Raw genomic sequence first — 15,596 nt, 5'->3', positions numbered from 1 at the left:
GTCCCGTGACGTCACGGGGCGGAGCTATGACGTCGCGATCGCCGATTGGCCGATCGCAGCGTCAATCAAGCTAATCCCGCCCGGTTTTCCTTATTTGGAAAACCGGGCAGGAAGCATTGAACCGGGCAGCCCTTCAAAATACCGGGCTGTCCGGTTCAAAACCGGACAGGTGGCAACCCTAACTGAACAGCCAGAAAAAGAAACAAAGTTTCTCACTTAATTGGCTTTTGGCAGAGAGCCCAGAACAGCCATAGTTTCAGATTAGTTACTTTTGTAACAATTTTGAGATAAGCAAATAAGTAATTGTAACAATATAAGATAACAGGTCCCTTGGGAAAAGTTAGACTCACAGCTTAAAGGGCAACTCACCTTCATTAGCAAAACTGTAACTGAAAAAACATGTTCATAATTGGGCAAATTTTGTAAAATGAACATGGTAATTAGGGGGTGTGGCCACAAAAATGGGCGTAATCAAAAAAAATTCACTAACTTTTTTGTCCCTCTTTTTATTTCCAAAATGTTGGGAGGAATGTTCACACCTCCCTCCTCAGAGGTCAGAGAACTGATTGGCAGAGAAGAATAAGAGACGAGTCTTCTTTACAAGAGGAGGAGCATGTTCTCATTATGTCCTAAATGAGTTGTGACTCTCCTTGCGGTTACAGTTGCCACCTGGACGGTATTTTATCCCAATGTTATTAATAGGGAATAAAGATAAATATATAGGAAGGTCAGTGATCCCAATGTTATTAATAGGGAATAAAGATAAATATATAGGAAGGTCAGTGATCCCAATGTTATTAATAGGGAATAAAGATAAATATATAGGAAGGTCAGTGATCCCAATGTTATTAATAGGGAATAAAGATAAATATATAGGAAGGTCAGTGATATGATCCCAATGTTATTAATAGGGAATAAAGATAAATATATAGGAAGGTCAGTGATCCCAATGTTATTAATAGGGAATAAAGATAAATATATAGGAAGGTCAGTGATCCCAATGTTATTAATAGGGAATAAAGATAAATATATAGGAAGGTCAGTGATCCCAATGTTATTAATAGGGAATAAAGATAAATATATAGGAAGGTCAGTGATCCCAATGTTATTAATAGGGAATAAAGATAAATATATAGGAAGGTCAGTGATATGATCCCAATGTTATTAATAGGGAATAAAGATAAATATATAGGAAGGTCAGTGATCCCAATGTTATTAATAGGGAATAAAGATAAATATATAGGAAGGTCAGTGATCCCAATGTTATTAATAGGGAATAAAGATAAATATATAGGAAGGTCAGTGATCCCAATGTTATTATAGGGAATAAAGATAAATATATAGGAAGGTCAGTGATCCCAATGTTATTAATAGGGAATAAAGATAAATATATAGGAAGGTCAGTGATCCCAATGTTATTAATAGGGAATAAAGATAAATATATAGGAAGGTCAGTGATCCCAATGTTATTAATAGGGAATAAGATAAATATATAGGAAGGTCAGTGGATCCCAATGTTATTAATAGGGAATAAAGATAAATATATAGGAAGGTCAGTGATCCCAATGTTATTAATAGGGAATAAAGATAAATATATAGGAAGGTCAGTGATCCCAATGTTATTAATAGGGAAAAAGATAAATATATAGGAAGGTCAGTGATCCCAATGTTATAAATAGGGAATAAAGATAAATATATAGGAAGGTCAGTGATCCAAATGTTATTAATAGTGAATAAAGATAAATATATAGGAAGGTCAGTGATCCCAATGTTATTAATAGGGAATAAAGATAAATATATAGGAAGGTCAGTGATCCCAATGTTATTAATAGGGAATAAAGATAAATATATAGGAAGGTCAGTGATCCCAATGTTATTAATAGGGAATAAAGATAAATATATAGGAAGGTCAGTGATCCCAATGTTATTAATAGGGAATAAGATAAATATATAGGAAGGCCAGTGATCCCAATGTTATTAATAGGGAATAAAGATAAATATATAGGAAGGTCAGTGATCCCAATGTTATTAATAGGGAAAAGATAAATATATAGGAAGGTCAGTGATCCCAATGTTATAAATAGGGAATAAGACTAAATATATAGGAAGGGCAGTGATCCCAATGTTATTAATAGGGAATAAAGATAAATATATAGGAAGGGCAGTGATCCCAATGTTATTAATAGGGAATAAAGATAAATATATAGGAAGGTCAGTGATCCCAATGTTATTAATAGGGAATAAAGATAAATATATAGGAAGGTCAGTGATCCCAATGTTATTAATAGGGAATAAAGATAAATATATAGGAAGGTCCAGTGATCCCCAATGTTATTAATAGGGAATAAAGATAAATATATAGGAAGGTCAGTGATCCCAATGTTATTAATAGGGAATAAAGATAAATATATAGGAAGGTCAGTGATCCCAATGTTATTAATAGGGAATAAAGATAAATATATAGGAAGGTCAGTGATATGATCCCAATGTTATTAATAGGGAATAAAGATAAATATATAGAAAGGTCAGTGATCCCAATGTTATTAATAGGGAATAAAGATAAATATATAGGAAGGTCAGTGATCCCAATGTTATTAATAGGGAATAAAGATAAATATATAGGAAGGTCAGTGATCCCAATGTTATTAATAGGGAATAAAGATAAATATATAGGAAGGTCAGTGATCCAATGTTATTAATAGGGAATAAAGATAAATATATAGGAAGGTCAGTGATCCCAATGTTATTAATAGGGAATAAAGATAAATATATAGGAAGGTCAGTGATCCCAATGTTATTAATAAGAAATAAAGATAAATATATAGGAAGTCAGTGATCCCAATGTTATTAATAGGGAATAAAGATAAATATATAGGAAGGTCAGTGATCCCAATGTTATTAATAGGGAATAAAGATAAATATATAGGAAGGTCAGTGATCCCAATGTAATTAATAGGGAATAAAGATAAATATATAGGAAGGTCAGTGATCCCAATGTTATTAATAGGGAATAAAGATAATATATAGGAAGGTCAGTGATCCCAATGTTATTAATAGGGAATAAGATAAATATATAGGAAGGTCAGTGATCCCAATGTTATTAATAAGAAATAAAGATAAATATATAGGAAGGTCAGTGATCCCAATGTTATTAATAGGGAATAAGATAAATATATAGGAAGGTCAGTGATCCCAATGTTATTAATAAGAAATAAAGATAAATATATAGGAAGGTCAGTGATCCCAATGTTATTAATAGGGAATAAAGATAAATATATAGGAAGGTCAGTGATCCCAATGTTATTAATAGGGAATAAAGATAAATATATAGGAAGGTCAGTGATCCCAATGTTATTAATAGGGAATAAAGATAAATATATAGGAAGGTCAGTGATCCCAATGTTATTAATAGGTGTGATACAAGTCTGATGTACTTGATGAAGAATGAGTGATAAGTAACAGAAAGATAAAATAACATCAGATAGTATAGATAGTAATGGCCTGTGCTGCAGTTACTGTTAATAAAGAATAAAGGTTATTAGAGTACAAACTTGTTGTTGAGCAGAGGGATGGATGATTCACTTACCCTGAAATATTGTAATATTATGATTGGATACGGAGTGGCGGACATGCGCCACACCTCTTCAAAATAACATACTACGCATGTCTGACTCGTGATTATTATATAACTATTGCGCATAACCGTAAGCTAGTAACTAGATAGCACAATATAATGAAGCTCATGCATGATGCACGAGCCCATGTAATATGTTGTAACAACTGCGCATGAATAATCACGTGTATTGAAACTGAACAGCTATTTAATAAAAGAAGGGGATTTCCAGGAGGAGAACAGAATAATTTGTTGGTAGACGCCTGATCAACGTCTCGTCGTGAGGTTCCTGGAATTCTCCTCCTGTACAGAATCCACAGCCGTGGATTGATGCTAGAACATCCGGTGATGTATTGATGTTAACTCTTTTATTATAATATACTTAAACAGTTGTTTGCCTTAATACTATGTGTACTAATTAATTTAATAAACCACTCTTATTGATTTTGATGAAACGTTTTGCATATAATTATTAAAGTAACATTGACCTATTCTGTGTGATAGTGTGGGTTGGGTTGTGATATATTTTTATAAAGCAAAACAATAGGGAATAAAGATAAATATATAGGAAGGTCAGTGATCCCAATGTTATTAATAGGGAATAAAGATAAATATATAGGAAGGTCAGTGATCCCAATGTTATTAATAGGGAATAAAGATAAATATATAGGAAGGTCAGTGATCCCAATGTTATTAATAGGGAATAAAGATAAATATATAGGAAGGTCAGTGATCCCAATGTTATTAATAGGGAATAAAGATAAATATATAGGAAGGTCAGTGATCCCAATGTTATTAATAGGGAATAAGATAAATATATAGGAAGGTCAGTGATCCAATGTTATTAATAGGGAATAAAGATAAATATATAGGAAGGTCAGTGATCCCAATGTTATTAATAGGGAATAAAGATAAATATATAGGAAGGTCAGTGATATGATCCCAATGTTATTAATAGGGAATAAAGATAAATATATAGAAAGGTCAGTGATCCCAATGTTATTAATAGGGAATAAAGATAAATATATAGGAAGGTCAGTGATCCCAATGTTATTAATAGGGAATAAAGATAAATATATAGGAAGGTCAGTGATCCCAATGTTATTAATAGGGAATAAAGATAAATATATAGGAAGGTCAGTGATCCCAATGTTATTAATAGGGAATAAAGATAAATATATAGGAAGGTCAGTGATCCCAATGTTATTAATAGGGAATAAAGATAAATATATAGGAAGGTCAGTGATCCCAATGTTATTAATAAGAAATAAAGATAAATATATAGGAAGGTCAGTGATCCCAATGTTATTAATAGGGAATAAAGATAAATATATAGGAAGGTCAGTGATCCCAATGTTATTAATAGGGAATAAAGATAAATATATAGGAAGGTCAGTGATCCCAATGTAATTAATAGGGAATAAAGATAAATATATAGGAAGGTCAGTGATCCCAATGTTATTAATAGGGAATAAAGATAAATATATAGGAAGGTCAGTGATCCCAATGTTATTAATAGGGAATAAAGATAAATATATAGGAAGGTCAGTGATCCCAATGTTATTAATAAGAAATAAAGATAAATATATAGGAAGGTCAGTGATCCCAATGTTATTAATAGGGAATAAAGATAAATATATAGGAAGGTCAGTGATCCCAATGTTATTAATAAGAAATAAAGATAAATATATAGGAAGGTCAGTGATCCCAATGTTATTAATAGGGAATAAAGATAAATATATAGGAAGGTCAGTGATCCCAATGTTATTAATAGGGAATAAAGATAAATATATAGGAAGGTCAGTGATCCCAATGTTATTAATAGGGAATAAAGATAAATATATAGGAAGGTCAGTGATCCCAATGTTATTAATAGGTGTGATACAAGTCTGATGTACTTGATGAAGAATGAGTGATAAGTAACAGAAAGATAAAATAACATCAGATAGTATAGATAGTAATGGCCTGTGCTGCCAGTTACTGTTAATAAAGAATAAAGGTTATTAGAGTACAAACTTGTTGTTGAGCAGAGGGATGGATGATTCACTTACCCTGAAATATTGTAATATTATGATTGGATACGGAGTGGCGGACATGCGCCACACCTCTTCAAAATAACATACTACGCATGTCTGACTCGTGATTATTATATAACTATTGCGCATAACCGTAAGCTAGTAACTAGATAGCACAATATAATGAAGCTCATGCATGATGCACGAGCCCATGTAATATGTTGTAACAACTGCGCATGAATAATCACGTGTATTGAAACTGAACAGCTATTTAATAAAAGAAGGGATTTCCAGGAGGAGAACAGAATAATTTGTTGGTAGACGCCTGATCAACGTCTCGTCGTGAGGTTCCTGGAATTCTCCTCCTGTACAGAATCCACAGCCGTGGATTGATGCTAGAACATCCGGTGATGTATTGATGTTAACTCTTTTATTATAATATACTTAAACAGTTGTTTGCCTTAATACTATGTGTACTAATTAATTTAATAAACCACTCTTATTGATTTTGATGAAACGTTTTGCATATAATTATTAAAGTAACATTTGACCTATTCTGTGTGATAGTGTGGGTTGGGTTGTGATATATTTTTATTAAAGCAAAACAATAGGGAATAAAGATAAATATATAGGAAGGTCAGTGATCCCAATGTTATTAATAGGGAATAAAGATAAATATTATAGGAAGGTCAGTGATCCCAATGTTATTAATAGGGAATAAAGATAAATATATAGGAAGGTCAGTGGGATCCCAATGTATTTAATAGGGATAAGATAAACTATATAGGAAGGCCAGTTGATCACTAATGTTATTAATAGGCGAATACAAGATAAATATATAGGAAGGTCCCAGTGGATCCCCATGTTATTAATCGGGAATAACAAGAAAATATAAGGAAGTGTCAGTGATCCCATGCTTATTATAGGGAATAAAGAATAAATATATAGGCAGGTCAGTGATCCCATGAATAATAGGGAAAAAGATATTAGGAAGGTCAGGGAATAAAGGAAAGATAAATATATAGGAGAGGTCCAGTGATCCCCATGTTATTATAGGGGAATAAAGATAAATATATAGAAAGGTCAGTGATCCAATGTTATTAATAGGAATAAAGATAAATATATAGGAAGGTCAGTGATCCCAATGTTATTAATAGGAAAAGATAAATATATAGGAAGGTCAGTGATCCCCAATGTTATTAATAGGGAATAAGATAAATATATAGGAAGGTCAGTGATCCCAATTATAGTAAATATATCAGTGGGAATAAGATAAATATATAGGAAGGTCAGTGATCCCAATGTTATTAATAGGGAATAAGATAAATATATAGGAAGGTCAGTGATCCCAATGTTATTAATAGGGAATAAAGATAAATATATAGGAAGGTCAGTGATCCCAATGTTATTAATAGGGAATAAAGATAAATATATAGGAAGTCAGTGATCCAATGTTATTAATAGGAAATAAAGATAAATATATAGGAAAGGTCAGTTGTCCCAATGTTATTAATAGAAATAAAGATAAATATATAGGAAGGTCAGTGATCCAAGTATTAATAGGGAATAAGATAAATAATAGGAGGTCAGTGATCCAATGTTACAGTGATCCCAATGATATAATAATAGGAAGGTCAGTGATCCCAATGTTATAAATAGGGAATAAAGATAAATATATATCAGTGATCCCAATGTTATAATAGGGAATAATGATAAATATATAGGAAGTCAGTGATCCAATGTTATTAATAGGGAATAAAGATAAATATATAGGAAGGTCAGTGATCCCAATGTTATTAATAGGGAATAAAGATAAATATATAGGAAGGTCAGTGATCCCAATGTTATTAATAGGGAATAAAGATAAATATATAGGAAGGTCAGTGATCCCAATGTTATTAATAGGGAATAAAGATAAATATATAGGAAGGTCAGTGATCCCAATGTTATTAATAGGGAATAAAGATAAATATATAGGAAGGTCAGTGATCCCAATGTTATTAATAGGGAATAAAGATAAATATATAGGAAGGTCAGTGATCCCAATGTTATTAATAGGGAATAAAGATAAATATAATAGGAAGGGTCAGTGATCCCAATGTTATTAATAGGGAATAAAGATAAATATATAGGAAGGTCAGTGATCCCAATGTTATTAATAGGGAATAAAGATAAATATATAGGAAGGCCAGTGATCACAATGTTATTAATAGGGAATAAAGATAAATATATAGGAAGGTCAGTGATCCCAATGTTATTAATAGGGAATAAAGATAAATATATAGGAAGGTCAGTGATCCCAATGTTATTAATAGGGAATAAAGATAAATATATAGGAAGGTCAGTGATCCCAATGTTATTAATAGGGAATAAAGATAAATATATAGGAAGGTCAGTGATCCCAATGTTATTAATAGGGAATAAAGATAAATATATAGGAAGGTCAGTGATCCCAATGTTATTAATAGGAATAAAGATAAATATATAGGAAGGGTCAGTGATCCCAATGTTATTAATAGGGAATAAAGATAAATATATAGGAAGGTCAGTGATCCCAATGTTATTAATAGGGAATAAAGATAAATATATAGGAAGGTCAGTGATATGATCCCAATGTTATTAATAGGGAATAAAGATAAATATATAGAAAGGTCAGTGATCCCAATGTTATTAATAGGGAATAAAGATAAATATATAGGAAGGTCAGTGATCCCAATGTTATTAATAGGGAATAAAGATAAATATATAGGAAGGTCAGTGATCCCAATGTTATTAATAGGGAATAAAGATAAATATATAGGAAGGTCAGTGATCCCAATGTTATTAATAGGGAATAAAGATAAATATATAGGAAGGTCAGTGATCCCAATGTTATTAATAGGGAATAAAGATAAATATATAGGAAGGTCAGTGATCCCAATGTTATTAATAAGAAATAAAGATAAATATATAGGAAGGTCAGTGATCCCAATGTTATTAATAGGGAATAAAGATAAATATATAGGAAGGTCAGTGATCCCAATGTTATTAATAGGGAATAAAGATAAATATATAGGAAGGTCCAGTGATCCCAATGTTATTAATAGGGAATAAAGATAAATATATAGGAAGGTCAGTGATCCCAATGTTATTAATAAGAAATAAAGATAAATATATAGGAAGGTCAGTGATCCCAATGTTATTAATAGGGAATAAAGATAAATATATAGGAAGGTCAGTGATCCCAATGTTATTAATAAGAAATAAAGATAAATATATAGGAAGGTCAGTGATCCCAATGTTATTAATAGGGAATAAAGATAAATATATAGGAAGGTCAGTGATCCCAATGTTATTAATAGGGAATAAAGATAAATATATAGGAAGGTCAGTGATCCCAATGTTATTAATAGGGAATAAAGATAAATATATAGGAAGGTCAGTGATCCCAATGTTATTAATAGGGAATAAAGATAAATATATAGGAAGGTCAGTGATCCCAATGTTATTAATAGGTGTGATACAAGTCTGATGTACTTGATGAAGAATGAGTGATAAGTAACAGAAAGATAAAATAACATCAGATAGTATAGATAGTAATGGCCTGTGCTGCAGTTATTGTTAATAAAGAATAAAGGTTATTAGAGTACAAACTTGTTGTTGAGCAGATGGATGGATGATTCACTTACCCTGAAATATTGTAATATTATGATTGGATACGGAGTGGCGGACATGCGCCACACCTCTTCAAAATAACATACTACGCATGTCTGACTCGTGATTATTATATAACTATTGCGCATAACCGTAAGCTAGTAACTAGATAGCACAATATAATGAAGCTCATGCATGATGCACGAGCCCATGTAATATGTTGTAACAACTGCGCATGAATAATCACGTGTATTGAAACTGAACAGCTATTTAATAAAAGAAGGGGATTTCCAGGAGGAGAACAGAATAATTTGTTGGTAGACGCCTGATCAACGTCTCGTCGTGAGGTTCCTGGAATTCTCCTCCTGTACAGAATCCACAGCCGTGGATTGATGCTAGAACATCCGGTGATGTATTGATGTTAACTCTTTTATTATAATATACTTAAACAGTTGTTTGCCTTAATACTATGTGTACTAATTAATTTAATAAACCACTCTTATTGATTTTGATGAAACGTTTTGCATATAATTATTAAAGTAACATTGACCTATTCTGTGTGATAGTGTGGGTTGGGTTGTGATATATTTTTATAAAGCAAAACAATAGGGAATAAAGATAAATATATAGGAAGGCCAGTGATCCCAATGTTATTAATAGGGAATAAAGATAAATATATAGGAAGGTCAGTGATCCGAATGTTATTAATAGGGAATAAAGATAAATATATAGGAAGGTCAGTGATCCCAATGTTATTAATAGGGAATAAAGATAAATATATAGGAAGGTCAGTGATCCCAATGTTATTAATAGGGAATAAAGATAAATATATAGGAAGGTCAGTGATCCCAATGTTATTAATAGAGAATAAAGATAAATATATAGGAAGGTCAGTGATCCCAATGTTATTAATAGGGAATAAAGATAAATATATAGGAAGGTCAGTGATCCGAATGTTATTAATAGGGAATAAAGATAAATATATGGGAAGGTCAGTGATCCCAATGTTATTAATAGGGAATAAAGATAAATATATAGGAAGGTCAGTGATCCCAATGTTATTAATAGGGAATAAAGATAAATATATAGGAAGGTCAGTGATCACAATGTTATTAATAGGGAATAAAGATAAATATATAGGAAGGTCAGTGATCCCAATGTTATTAATAGGGAATAAAGATAAATATATAGGAAGGTCAGTGATCCAAATGTTATTAATAGGGAATAAAGATAAATATATAGGAAGGTCAGTGATCCCAATGTTATTAATAGGGAATAAAGATAAATATATAGGAAGGTCAGTGATCCCAATGTTATTAATAGGGAATAAAGATAAATATATAGGAAGGTCAGTGATCCCAATGTTATTAATAGGGAATAAAGATAAATATATAGGAAGGCCGGTATTTTTTTCCAGAAAAGGTGGCAACTCTACTTGCGGTCCGGCCTCTACAGACCATGTGACACAAGAAACCAATGTCATTTAATAGATTTGCTCCTCTGTATCAGTCCCTGCGCCCCCTCACTCTGTGGCAGTTTAGAGCGTGAAGTGGTGGGTGGGGCTTATTATACAGAAATGACATCACCAGCTGTATCACTTAGACTGTAAGCTCTTCTACTGTATCACTTAGACTGTAAGCTCTTCTGTACTGTATCACTTAGAATGTAAGCTCTTCCACTGTATCACTTAGACTGTAAGCTCTTCTGTACTGTATCACTTAGACTGTAAGCTCTTCTACTGTATCACTTAGACTGTAAGCTCTTCTACTGTATCACTTAGACTGTAAGCTCTTCTGTACTGTATCACTTAGAATGTAAGCTCTTCTACTGTATCACTTAGACTGTAAGCTCTTCTGTACTGTATCACTTAGACCGTAAGCTCTTCTTTACTGTATCACTTAGACGGTAAGCTCTTCTGTACTGTATCACTTAAATTTTCATTGATTTATTTCATTATTCAGCTTATGTGACAGTTTCATATAAAATTCTTCCCCGAAATGCTGCCCCAGCCCTGACTAATGAATTAGGTCCAAACTGCCACATTTTTTATTCACTACTCGCTGCTCAGATTTGCGCCAGTTATCAGCTTCCCTTCTAGATCAATACATATTAACATAGTTGCATAGTAAGTTAGGTTGGAAAAAGACACACGTCCATCAAGTTCAACCTTAAGTCTATATATAACCTGCCTAACTGCCAGTTGATCCAGAGGAAGGCGAAAAACCCTCGGAACCCTCTCCAATTTGCCTCAGAGGGGGAACAATTCCTTCCTGACTCACAGATGCAATGGGCTCTTACTGGAAGTCTTACACAATGGGTTAACTGTTTGTCATTGGCCGGCCTGGAGTTTGTATCATTTGGCTTGTGGCCCGTTTGATTTGACTTTGGGCCAACAGTGCACTGAACTGCCGAGGAACAGGAAGCACAGATGGGCCCCATCAGGGTCGATAGTAACACTGGGGCCCCAGGATCTACTCAGCCAACAATTCCTCTTTCCAGGGTATTTATATCTGCCTTTTAGTGTAACTCCTTGCAACCCACTGACAACTGGCGGCTTTCTTTGGGTATTTGGCATTTCTTTTCCCCAAATTCAGCCTCATTACTGTCCTGGTTTCCCGGGGACAGGGCTGAATTTAGAGTTGCAAACGGAATGTGGGCGTGGCATAATAGAAATTAGCAGGGGAAATGCACATGGTCTGTGAAAATACGCTAATTGGGGGTGTGGTCAGGAATTTACCGATTTGGGACATTTTTCCAAAATTGGATTTTTCTATCTCAATTTACAGGACTCTCTAAGTGCTGTCAGTTTCACCCAGATGTATTCGTATTTATTAAACAGAAAATAAAACTCATTCTGAGTAATAAGCTGTTTTTTTCCATAATGGGCGTGGGGTTGCCAAGGTAGGTGCCTAGCTGCGTGCCAGTTCTTATTCCAGTATTGTGTCACATGATTGGTAATAAACGATGTGGGAGGGGCAGGGAGAACACATGCAGGGATTGGTGATTAAAGCAACAGATATTTAAAGAGACAGGAATGCAAATTAAAGCAGAGTCTTTATTAAATATTTAGGGGTCTATTTATTAAGCCTCACATTTTTCTGGTTGAGTTTTTAAGGGGAAAAACTCAGATTCTTAGAGGGGGAAACAACTTGAAATATTTATTACACTCCATAGCTGCTAAAAATCTGAAAATACTCCAGTTAAAACTAGGGATGTAGCGAACCGCCGAGTATGTGTTCGCGAACGCCGTTCGCGAACACCGGCAAAAAATGCGAACAGTTCGCGAACTGTTCGCGAACTTCGAACATCCGAAAATCGTTCGATTCGAACGATCGAAGGATTTTAATCGTTCGATCGAACGATTTTCGTTCGAATCGAACGAAAATCGTTCGATTTTAGCGATCGAATGGTTGAATGGTCGAACGATTTTGACGCGAACGCCTATTGGCGAACGTCGCGCGACGTTCGCGAACTTGCGGCGGACGCGAACAGTCGAAGTTCGCGCGAACTAGTTCGCCGGCGAACAGTTCGCTACATCCCTAGTTAAAACCTGTTGTAAGTCAGGTAGGAGTCAATGGCAGATGCCCCTTGTACAACTGGAAGATGTTTTCTGTCTTTGTGATCTTCGTCGGTTTTGGACATTTTGACGTTGGTTTAATAGTGAGAAAAATTTGAGTTTTAAAGGAGACATACAGTATAGTATAGGATACATGAAAAAACCCTAATTGTAGGCAATTATAAGTAATATATGGTGTTGCTTTTACATGGTGCTAAACATTTATATTATCTTTAAAAATAGCCCCTTTATTGGAGCTCCCTATAGATGTTCTCTGGTCCCTGTCCATGGGTGTCCGCAGAAAATTTTCCAGGGTGGGGCAAGGAGGCATCTGTGGGCGGGCCTGTGAGATAAGTGGGTGTGTCACTGCCATCAGGGGGTGGAGCTATGCCACGGCGATCAGCCGGGTCAATCAAGGGAATCCTGCACAGTTTCCCTAATTTGAAAAACCATCCAGGAAGTTTTGACCCGGGCAACCCTTCAAAATACCGGTTGTCTGACAAGTGGCAACCCTAGTTCACACAAAGATGGCAAAGTGGCAAGTTCATGTATAAATACCCCCAGAACTCACAAACAGATGGCACAGGGGCAAATACATGTATAAATACCCCCAGAACTCACAAACAGATGGCACAGGGGCAAATACATGTATAAATACCCCCAGAACTCACAAACAGATGGTACAGGGGCAAATACATGCATAAATACCCCCAGAACTCACAAACCGATGGCACAGGGGCAAGTACATGTATAAATACCCCCAGAACTCACAAACAGATGGCACAGGGGCAAGTACATGTATAAATACCCCCAGAACTCACAAACAGATGGCACAGGGGCAAGTTCATACATAAATACCCCCAGAACTCACAAACAGATGGTACAGGGGCAAGTAATTGTATAAATACCCCCAGAACTCACAAGTACAAGGCTGCAGACTGCAATAGATAGGGCTTTCCTTCCTTCGTTTTCTCCCGCGCTGCAATCTGTGCTACTGGCCAATCAGATGCTCCCTGGCTGCTCTCTCTCTCTCTCACAGCTGAAGTAATAGGATCCGGCAGCACCGTGACAAGGGAGGGGGGAGCGAGCACCTAGGGAAGGAGCTAAAAGAAAACTCTGCTGCACAGAAGAAAAATCTTCGAGGGATCGCGACAGAAACCACAGTAAGCTGGGGCCAATGCACGAACAGGTGGAAACTTATGTGCACAGTCCCAGGGGGGGCACTGCCCCCTCTTGCCCCCCTATGTGGACGCCCATGTCCCTGTCTGTGTTTCAAATGAGGGGTGGGCGTGTCCTAATGGCCCCTGCCAGAAGCACAGTAGGAGGGGGACAGCCAATCACAACCCTGCAGTCACACAAGCACAGACAGGCTTCAGTTCCCTATCAGGTCCTGCTTGCTGCTGATTGGTTCCTGTCCTACAGTGCAGTGAGCTGAGTGCACAGCCTGGGAATTCAGGGAGCAGAAAGTGGAAGAGAAGGTGAGGGATTATTAGGGTTTTTGTAGAAATATTCAATAAATCAGCCTGAAACACTACTTTTTAAAGCACAATTCAAATATATATTGGTAAAACAGGACAACCTCTGGATATATTGGGGCCCTAAAGCGTATTTGCTGTGGGGCCCTGTAGCATCTAGATATGCAACTGGTCATGCCCAGCAATCCCCAGTGTTTCTCACAGCATTCTCACACCGCTCATGTTGTCTGGAGGCTGCTGGGAGTTGTAGTCCATATTGCTTGTTGCAATTCTTGAAGAATATTTATTCAATTTACATAAAATCGGCATAATGATAATTATTTATATAAATACACGGCTGGAAGAAGGAGGTAGGGGAGATATAGAAGTGCAGATTTGGGCTCCAGCGTTTACGAGTCTTGAGCCCCCAATGCTGAGGGTTTACTTGTCCTTGACACTGAGAGTTTGGGGGATCACTGGGTAATTGATGATTGTTAAGAAATCAGCATTTTGTGCTTTCCCACCTGCCCCTGAGATATAATATTCTAAAAATAAGGGTCAGAGCTCAAAATTAATTGGAAAACGTGTTCAAATTCATGAATCAATTTATTGGGATATACACATAATACAATCAATAAAATATATACAGCAATAAATTTACACCCGTAAGGAATGCGACAAAGTAGCAGAATAAAATAAATATTGATCCAGAAATATACGAGATCCACAAGTAAAACGGACCCAAATTATATTATAGGGAAGACAATAGCAGCACCGGAGTCATTAAGGGGCACATTTAGCAAAGGTCGAAATTTCGAATTTATGTGAAATTTTTTTTTACTTTAACAAATTCGAATGTACTCAAAACTCGAATGTTATTATCTTATTTAAGAAAAAACTTGAACGTCTAAAATTCGAATTCTGCGAAAGGAGGAAGGCAATAAACTCTTCAAATGGGTCAACGGAACTCCGCCATTGACTTGTAAATGAATTGGGCAGTAGGGATGGGCGAATAAATTTGCCTGATACCAATTTCCGCGTTTTGTAGCCAGCAAATAAATTCGCAAATCTCCCACACAAAATTTGCAGGTGAAAAATTTCCGACTTTCACTATTTTTTCGTGAAAACGTTCGAAATTTCCTGATTTTTTTGTGACAACGTTCGAATTGCACAATTTTTTATTGAAAACGCTCGAATTGCACAATTTTTTCATGAAAACTTTCGAATTTCATGATTTTTACGTGAAAACGTTTGAATTCCACAAATATTTTTTAAATAAGTGAATTTTTCGGTGAAACGGGAGAAATTTGCCCATCACTATTGGG

The 15,596-nt window shown here is 35.1% G+C and overlaps 1 protein-coding gene across 2 annotated transcripts in view; it reads left to right on the top strand.

Moving 5' to 3' along the window:
• Nucleotides 1-9,604: 9,604 nt before the first annotated feature.
• The window catches only part of XB5953580.L (uncharacterized XB5953580 L homeolog), a 40,812-nt gene continuing 34,820 nt past the window's right edge, over nt 9,605-15,596 (top strand). The window contains exon 1 of one of the 2 annotated variants that reach the window (XM_041565196.1): nt 9,605-9,673. In XM_041565196.1, the coding sequence (XP_041421130.1) occupies nt 9,654-9,673 (20 nt within the window). In that variant the 5' untranslated portion in view covers nt 9,605-9,653. The remainder of the gene's footprint in view (nt 9,674-15,596) is intronic. The other variant, XM_041565198.1, reaches the window with a different exon arrangement.

Source organism: Xenopus laevis, chromosome 6L (assembly GCF_017654675.1).
Source record: "Xenopus laevis strain J_2021 chromosome 6L, Xenopus_laevis_v10.1, whole genome shotgun sequence".
Lineage (NCBI taxonomy): Eukaryota > Metazoa > Chordata > Amphibia > Anura > Pipidae > Xenopus > Xenopus laevis.
Note: the sequence above shows the minus strand (reverse complement) of the source record. Positions and strands in the feature narration are given on the sequence as shown.